Below are 9,797 nucleotides of genomic sequence, written 5' to 3'. Positions count from 1 at the left end.
TTCCACTAGGACCCACCTCCCAACACTGCCTCATTGAGAAATTAAGTCTCAACATGGGTTTTGGTGGGGAAAAACAATTCCTCACATTGGGTCACTTCAATGTCCTTGGTCTTTTCTTTTTGCATCTTTATGGACTCTTGTGTTTATATTAAGCCCACTCCCACAATTCAGGAAAATCTTTTTATTTCAAAGTGAGTTGATTAGCAATTCTAAATGCAAAGTTAAATCTACTTTGTTGCATAAAGTAGCAAATTCACAGATTCCAGGTATTAAAGCATGGACGACTTTGAGGTAACATGGTTCTGTTTACCATTAGCCTAATTATGTATATAAAAGTAGTTTGGAGATGCTCTATTATCTGTAGTCTTTGATGTGTTGGGTTTGCTGTTTTCCTGTTCGCGTTACGTGGTAGCTCCTTCTTACATATTTGGCAATTCATGGTCCTAAAAGCACTTTCTACGGGAGATTTTTTTTTTTTTTTCAAACATCCTGGACTAAGGAATTCAGGAACTATGTGTAGTTTCTCTCAAGGTGCTCCTGGTAGCTTTGGTTCTTTCCCATGCCACAGAAACAGTGGCTTCTCAGCATTATGGGGTAGAATTTTTTTTGAAAGAAACTTGCATATCTTCAGGCTGACTGAGACTCTTGCAGTCTCCACCTCCCTTACCCTGAAATAACCAGAAGGAGCTATTTGTACTTCCCCAAATACGAGTTTTTTAGACTTCCAAGTTTACTAGACTTTCCGTGAAGACATTCTAAAGTGAAAGAAGAAGCAGGTATGAGAGGGGAAATAACAGTATTATGTTGAAAGGAACCTGCATGTTGTTGGGTGGGCAAAATGAGCCATGCCTCTTTGTTAACCTTTCTATGTCCCATACCAGAGGTTTCCCCAGTTCTTAATAATGAGAGCTGACATTTATAAAGCATTCATTATATGCTAGAAGCTGTTTTAGGTACTTGGCACATATTATTTTATAACAGCTATTAATATCCCCACCTTGCAGATGCAATTACAAAGAAGTTACATGACTTGCTTGGGATTGTACAATGGTTTCTTCTGAGCAACTCAATATCAAAACAAAGACCTAGGTTCAGGATGTGAATGAGTAGGCAATCATGAGAGAATTTGCACACAAACACCCTTTGATTCCAAGAGCTTTCACTCACTATTTCCTTCAAGAAGCCAAGTAAGAACAGGAAGCAAAAGGAGATCATGGGTGGAAGGTGTGCGTGATCACCTGTTTGAGGACTGACAAATGCCTCTCATGGCCTCAGCTGTCACTCATCTCTAGCCAGAAGTTTGGATGGTCTCTGCTGGCAGATTTTTGCCCTAATCTTTACCAGGGTAGGGGTCACCTCATGATCAGTGTATGATACTTGCAACCCCTCGTTGGCTACACCTAAGTCATACATCATTATATATGTATTGTTGACTAATTATACCATTTCTTACAAATGCATTCAAGAGCTTTTTGGAACTTTTCTAAACGTGTTTATGAATTTGGGGAATAGAGTGTATTTTTTTTTTTTTTGGAGTGAGGTGGGCAGATATTAGTCCTTAAAGGGATATACATGTATGGATTTAATTAATTTTGGGAAAAATGCTCATAAGGAAAAAAATTTAATGTGAAAACTTGTTTACCATTTTTAAAGCAAAGCAAATAGGATTTTATTCATCCTGTTAAAATGCTTCATGTGGAGTCCTTAAATCATACACAGAACAACAAAGCTAAGAATTATATCCAAGCAATTGGCAAGCAGAATCCACATTCTTTTTCTTTTATTAATATTTTTATTTGTTGATGGACTTTTATTGTATTCATTTATTTATATGTAGTGCTGAGAATTGAACCCAGTGCCTCACACATGAGGCAAGCGGTCTACCACTGAGCTATAACCCAAGCCCTAGAATCCACATTCTTCTTTTTTTACTTTTGTGGTGCTGGAGATTGAACCCATGGCCTTGTGCATGCAAGGCAAACACTCTACCAACTGAGCGTTAACCCCAGCCCTAGAATCCACCTTTTCACCACTATTTTATACTGCCTCTCTGCTGGGAACTAATACTTCACATTGAACTGACTACTCCCAAGTGTAAAGACCATACCTAGAAAGAAAAAAAAATTAAGTTATAAGAGGGAAGTTTACAGATATCTTGGGAGCTTTGTGTAGAGGTCCCTGGTATGTAGAGATATCTCATAAAGTGACTAAAATCTTCAATGAGGGTTGCTAAGAAACTTACATAGGGGATCTTTGAATTACAATACTTTCCTCTCTGGTGAGAAGTTATTTTTTCTTTTACCAAAATTTCCTCTGATACAATGTAGTTAGTGTGATTAGTTGTTGACCTTGTTGCCCACCTGCGGGAAAGATTACAAGGAAAGATTCATGTGGGTTTTTGGATGGAACTTCAGCAAAAAGCAGTTAACACTTTCACACAGAAATCTGGGCCCTTGGCATCATGGGCATTTAAGACATAAGAATAATTTATTATCTTCCTCTGACCAAGACATGGTCTTGATGAAAATGTAGTTCTGGCTTGTGCTTGTGGATTTGCAGAGGAGGCATTGCATAAGGCATCAAAGAAAAACTGGATTTTACATGTGAAATACTACCAGTAAACTTGGATCTGAGGCAGATCTATGGGATACATACAAATGGAATAACCACACCAAGTCTAACTGCAATATGGAAAATGTGCAAGTTTATGATTGTGTAACTTTCAAGGCGTGTCCTCATGACTCCTTGGAGAAAAACAGCAAACATACCTTCAGAACATAGTCCAGAAGGTAAGTGCCCTTTGAGTTGGTGTTTTTTTCTACATCAAAAATATGACCTAGAAGAGTGCTATATGCTCACATTTTAAAATATCTGATAAGATGCTACTTTATTGGGTTCTTCAACAATTCTTAGAGATGTCAGAGATTATAAAGAATTCTGAATTATCAAAATGAGGAAACAAGTTTAATCTTTGTTTGCTCAAGATTCATGTTACAAGAGAAATGGTGGATATTTACTCCCAATCCCTATCTTCGGAAATCCCTATCTTTGGGAGAAAAAAATTATCAATAGTCATTGATAATGTATATTAACAGTTTATGTACAGCACTTAAGAGAACAGAAATAACATTTGAGGAGTGCTTACAAAATACCTAGGTCTTTTAATCCTCATGACATCAGTGCTCCAATGAAATCAGGAGTTTAGACTGACAGAGCTGAAGTTTATCTACCAAGATTAGCCAACTAGTAAATGTCAGAGATGTGATTCATGCTCCAGTTGTTTGACTCCAGGCTTTGTTCTTTTCACTGTGATACAATGCATCCCTTTTGGAATTGTGTTTAACCACAGATAAGGTAATGATATTTACCCTTTTGTGTGTAGAGCTCACCATTAGTCCATATAAACCTATAAACCTTATAAATACTTAATGTTAAGTACTTTTACTACTCTCCACTGAGGATGAAAAAAGCATTTCCAATTGATCGAATGCATTTTCAGACATGGTTTACTGGTAGAATAGTTTCAGGCAATTCTGTCTTTTTATTCTATTCAGCAGAGATTTTCTTATTTATTTTGTACTAATGAACAGACACAATAGATGTGCTCTGAATTAGCTTGTACATTACTTCTCTTTCTGATACATGAGCAACTAGCCATCAGGGGACCAGATGAGATATCCCTATGCTTTCCATTCAGGAAGGTCATACATGAGGGGGCAAAAGATGTGCTATGGATATCTCACATATCATGTTGATTCACCTCCCACTCCTCAATGCAATCTAGTGCTCTGCATTAAGAAGTTAAGATTCAAGAGAATGACATCAATTTGGCATTTTACTCTGAAGTTATCAGGAGCAGTTTCCAGATTCTGATGAAAAAGAAGGAATTATTCCTTTGGTTCTGATCATGATTGTTGCAGTTAGTAGACCCTCATCTTTTGCTGTATACACCTTTTGAAAAACCATTGTAATATTCATTGAAAGAAGAAATCCAGAACCTTGGGAAACTATGGATCCTATTATATCTCAGGGTTTATAATAATAAACCAACAATGGGAGGTAGGTCTGAAGGGGGATGAAATGACCGATATTTGCTTCCTTCTTTCAAGAATGAATCTATGAATCTAAGGGAAACAACTATGAATGAATCTATGAATCTAAGCACAACCTAGATTATGGATACCATTGTGTGGTCATGCTTCTATATGTCTGGGGTTTGTCTGCATTCTAAGAAATTAAAATTAGTGCAGTAATAACCACATATCCTAAAATAAGTTGTTTATTATAAATTTGATTTTTACACATTGATTTGTTTATGATGCCTAAATGTTTTTCTGAAAAGGTATAAAGACTTATAAATTTGGTTGTCTTATGTATTAAAATATCATTTATGAAGGAAAAAATAAAAAGAAGATTCAAAACTAGGAGAATTGTGTTGTGGCCTGATTTCAGTTGCACTGTAGATTTTTCTTATCCAGCCATACTTTTTGTCAAGTATCTAATGTAAACAAATGGCACGAATTTATAAGAAAAAAGGATAATGTTAGAATTATACTGTAACTCCAGATTTGATGAAAATTAAATGCCACTTATATTATGTTTCTGATCCTATTGCATTTAGTTGATAGCACTAAATAAACTCAACTTTTTACTGAAATGAGAATATTAACATCACACTAATTACAGTGAATAAATGCCTACTTCACTATTGGACAGAAGGTGTGAAATGAGATCTCACTGAGATTATCCCATTCATGGATAAAATCATGCTAGATTGCCCAGGATGGCCTGGAACTTGCTTCTCCTTCCTCAGCCTACTGAGTAAACTGAGACTCCAGGCTTGTTGTCACACCACCCCCAACCCCACATGCTGGTGTGTGTGTGTGTGTGTGTGTGTTTGTACTGAGGATTAAATATGAGGTGCTATCAGTGTTACATTCCAGACTTTTTAAAGTTTTTTTACTTTGATACAGAATCTCACAAATTACACAGGCTGACCTTGAACCTTCGATCTTCCTACTGCAGCCAATCTAGTAGCTGTGACTACAGGCGTGTGCCACTGCACCTGTATGGCACATTCCTTTTGCTGACAAAACAAGCATTTTAAAGGGAGAGGAAAAAAAAATTAGTTGAAAATAGCATCTGAAAGGTGCGTGATAGCAGTCAGATTTTTATCTGAATTTGGGAGGGGAGAGGGACGTGGAATGAGAGGAATGATTTACAATCCTGGTAATCCAGACACTTTTGAATTGGGGGTTTAACAAAATATATACATAGAATGAGAAAATTTGTATGACAGGAACAAGAGATCAAAGGAGATAGCTGGAAAAAATAGGTTAAATTTTTAAAAATTTCCAATGAGTTAATTATAATTGAGTATTTGGGAACCAATCGGAGCAAGAAACGAAGGTAGGCTGAAAGTGGGAAACGCAGGAAGTTTCTTTTGCACTTTGGCAGATGTTGGTTCCAGCATTCAAATCTCTTCAGCCGGCCCGCCAGGGCGTCACAAAGCCCGCCCCTCAGCCACAGAGCCACGCCCCCTTCGTTGGTTGTTCCCTGAGCTTCCAATACTTCCCTCCTTCTCTTTGACTCCGCCCACAGAGTCTAGAATCATTTCCTGTGTGCCGGATGTTGATTGGCCCAGAAGTCGGAAGTGAGGGCGGGTGGTGGGGCCGTTGCCGCAGTGACAGTGCTGGGGGAGTCCGAAGATGGCGGCGTCGCGTCGCTCTCAGCATCATCACCACCATCATCAACAACAGCTCCAGCCCGCCCCAGGGGCTTCGGCGCCGCCGCCGCCACCTCCCCCACCTCTCAGTCCCGGCCTGGCTCCGGGGACCACCCCAGCCTCCCCCACAGCCGGTGGTCTGGCCCCCTTCGCCTCCCCGCGGCACGGCCTAGCACTGCCGGAGGGGGATGGCAGTCGGGATCCGCCCGACAGGCCCAGATCCCCGGACCCGGTTGAGAGTACCAGCTGTTGCAATACCACCAGCACAATTTGTACCGTCGCCGCAACTACCGTGGTCCCGGCGGCTTCTGCATCATCTGCCGTCGGGGTCGCTCCCAACCCAGCCGGCGGTGGCAGTAACAATTCTCCGTCGTCCTCTTCTTCCCCGACGTCTTCCTCATCTTCCTCTCCATCCTCCCCTGGATCAAGCTTGGCTGAGAGCCCCGACGCGTCCGGAGTTAGTTCCACTGCAGCTTTGGGGCCTGGGGCAGCGGCAGCTGGGACAGGGGTCCCAGCAGTGAGCGGGGCCCTACGGGAACTACTGGAGGCCTGTCGCAATGGGGACGTGTCCCGGGTAAAGAGGCTGGTGGACGCGGCAAACGTAAATGCAAAGGACATGGCCGGCCGGAAGTCTTCTCCCCTGCACTTCGCTGCAGGTCAGACACTTTTGAATTGTTTATTACAGGTTTGGACTTGAGGGGTCGGTGGTCCGATTAGAGAAAGAAAACAGGTTATTAAGTTGAAACAAGATGTGGGCGTGGTTATGGTTCTTTAATACCTTACCAGAAGACTAGAGTTTCCTTTCTTTAGGTTGAGTCTGGGGGACGGCGGCGTGGAAATGGGATGTGTGAATCCATTCTTTAGTGTTTGCATAGTGATGATACTTGTACTTATTCCAAAACTCCTGTAGCGTAATCTCTGGATATGCATATTCTTAAACATTTTCAGTTCTGAGAATGTAGGATAAAGTTAGATTTGGCTTTAGAGCGTGTGCTAGTTTATTGTGTTTTTACAACAGGGTTATGTTCCTCGAGGAGAGTCGATACCCGAAGTTTGATGTAACTCAACAAGTGTTTAAGGATGTATCATAGTCTTAGTAACCTTCAGTGGAGCTTCTGGAACCTTTAAACTCTTAAACCTTTTAAGAAGTTTACAGTTCAGTTAGGAAGACCAAAATACGTCAGTATGAAACAACTGGGAGAATAATATTTGACTGCATTACGTCAATTTAGAAGAAATACAGGCTTTGAACTTGTGGATACCGCTGTTAGTCGTGTAAAAGACTCAGTTGCCTCAGTTTACTCATGGGCAGAAATGATATAGTAAGATTGGATAAGTAAAATAAGAAAAATCTGCAAACTCCTAACTCTGGACCTCACACTTTTTTTTTTTTTTTAAACCATTGCTTATTTATTTATTTTTAGAAAGTAGTTGACTATTTTCTTTTCGAAACACTTTATTATTTTTGTTAAACAGAGAAATGTAAGACAAAACAGGATAACAGATAACAGTCTCACTGCTCAGATACTTTCTATTGATATTTTCAAAAATAAAGGTAATAAAGTTATATGCATTAGAAACATTACATTAGAAGTACTTTATATATCTTATAAAATTCAAGTAGGACAGAAAGATACAAGGTAGGCACTCCTACCCACCCACACACTTCAAAGTAACACCAAAGGTACCCTCTAATAAGTTTCTTTCTACATTTGTAATGTATGTCACATCACTCCTTCATTTGGATGTTAATAGTAAAACTGTGTTTGGAATTTGTATTTATTTTAATTGCAGCTCAGTAGATATTATCCTAATTTTACAGATGATACAAGTGAGGCACAGATTGTTTAAATAAAGTCCTGATTCATTCAAGAAGTAGTGAAATTTTCATTCAAGCAGTTTGATTTTAGAGCTTGTGATATCAAGCTTACACTATCATAACCTATTCCTGGGTAACATTTCATTTTGGTGAGTAATTGCAGTGCAGAGTTTCTGATTTTTGCAGTGTTTTGAGGGAAAAGTAATTGGGGGTTTATAGACAAGGATAGATTTCATATATATATATATATTTTTTATTGTAGCCATACTTAGAAATACATTTTACATAGTCACACTCCAACAAAATGGAATAAAAATCTCAGGACACTATACTTTTCCATACACAAGTGTGGTACTTGGATATTTTTATCATAACTCATCTCATTTTAAGCCAAAGATCCATTTAGGATCTTGACCAGTGAGTGGTATGAGAAACACAGAAAATCATTTTTAGGTCAGTGCATCCATTCTTAATATACAGACATTACTGTTAGGAATATAGTGAATTAAGTCATAAATAGGCTTTCATCTAACTAGATGTTCACTCAAGGGTCTTACATATTTTAGATAGCATTTCTTTTCTTTAAGCTGATTGAAAGATCTAAGTTTGATTTTATAAATCAGCCAAGATTGTTTACTTTTGCAACTTATTCTAAATCTATTTTAAAATAGTGTTTCATAAGTCTTGTCATTTTTTACAATAACTCTTTATAAGTAATCACTAACAAATTATAATTAGTTATATTTATTTATGTATTAATTTACTCATCAAGTGTCTTCCAAATCACACCTCATCTATTTGCCGCAAGTTATTTTTAATTCTGCTTTTGAGGTTTATATATTCCTAGGTAATCTAGAATACAAACAATAAAACAGCTTTGTAATTAAGTAATAGTTTAACCTAGAATTGAGTTTTTAGAAAAAAAAGGTTATAGTTCAGTTGTGGATAACAGAAAATAATAACAATAAAATTCATGATATATTCGTGATATAAAAATATAACATCCTTGAGTCAATTTCCTTTACTTCTCTGTTTCTAGGATAACATTAAAGCTTTTTTCAATGTAGTTTCCCTCAGGTATAGGTCAAGTAGTTAAAAGTAATTTTTTGTTAACTATTAGTTGGTTATTATGGTAGTTGATGAATATGGTAGTCAATGAAATAAATATTTTAAAGATAGGAAGTTGGTAAAGTCCCTTGGGTGGAAAAGTTGTAGTTCATTTGTTTCATAAATATTTTATTACTTATCGGTCAGGTATTAAATACTGGCACAATTTTGGAGTAGCAGATAGTCCTTACTCTTATGGAGCTTCCAGTGTACTGGGAAAGTCTAAAGAAAAACAATTAACAAAACTATGAAGTGTGTTACCTAGAGTGATAGGAAAAGAACAGAATGCTCTCTTTTGGAGTGTGTGATAGGGCTGTTATTCTGGGTTTGGAACAGTTAAGAAGTCTTTCTAGATAAGGAGTTTTTTTTTTCTTTTTTAAAGGAATTCAAAGGTTAAGCCCAAGCTAGCCAAGCAAATGATGGAAGGAATAATAAACAATGCCTTTATTTCTATTTAAAAATGAATTTACAGTTCTGTAGCATGAAATGAAACCATTTAACAACCTCAGGCACAGTATTAAGCCATATATAAATAGTACTTATGATTTCACTTATATTGCTATAAGAATACTAATCATATTCTTACATTCTTTCTAGCAATAGAATTAATAATAGACTTGTCCTGGCCACAATTAGAACGTAATCTTCATTTTTCCTTGTTGATGTCAGTTCTCAAAATACTGTTTCAAATGACTTTCAGAATGCTATTTCTAATCTTCCTAATGATCTTTTTTTTAACTGTTAACTAAAGTTAACTTTTCTATAGATAAGGTCTTCGACGCTGACATTCTGTTGTCAGCACTACAACACTAAAAGATCTTCATAAATAGGACCAATTTATAGCAATATCATCTTAATTCAGTTCCTAATAGTAACATTTTTGTGAAGGGACCAGTATAATTCTGACAAGATCTATTTTTGTAGAAAAGTTGAGGTTTTGTTTTATTCTTTAAGGTTTTAACAAAGCATTGGATTCTAAAGACATTTTGAAGTAAGGTTTCTGCTTCAGTCCTGGAGTGGGAATCTTTTTGTACTTTTAATTGTACCAGTTGTCCTTGGTTGTACTTCCAAGTAAATGTCTTGCCTCATGGTTTAAGAAGGGTCTACTTTGGTACTAAAAGGAATTAGTTTCATAAACTAAGAAAT

At 37.4% G+C, this 9,797-nt stretch overlaps 1 protein-coding gene across 2 annotated transcripts in view; it reads left to right on the top strand.

Annotated features, from left to right (window-relative positions):
- The first annotated feature begins 5,588 nt into the window (after positions 1 to 5,588).
- Tnks (tankyrase) overlaps positions 5,589 to 9,797 on the top strand; it is a 207,707-nt gene continuing 203,498 nt past the window's right edge. For both annotated transcript variants that reach the window (XM_027922696.3, XM_027922695.3), the window contains exon 1: positions 5,589 to 6,381. In XM_027922696.3, the coding sequence (XP_027778497.1) occupies positions 5,709 to 6,381 (673 nt within the window). In that variant the 5' untranslated portion in view covers positions 5,589 to 5,708. The remainder of the gene's footprint in view (positions 6,382 to 9,797) is intronic.

The sequence above is a fragment of the Marmota flaviventris genome, chromosome 3 (genome assembly GCF_047511675.1).
Source record: "Marmota flaviventris isolate mMarFla1 chromosome 3, mMarFla1.hap1, whole genome shotgun sequence".
Lineage (NCBI taxonomy): Eukaryota > Metazoa > Chordata > Mammalia > Rodentia > Sciuridae > Marmota > Marmota flaviventris.
The sequence above is the reverse complement of the archived record's forward strand: the minus strand, read 5'-3'. Positions and strand labels throughout refer to the sequence as shown.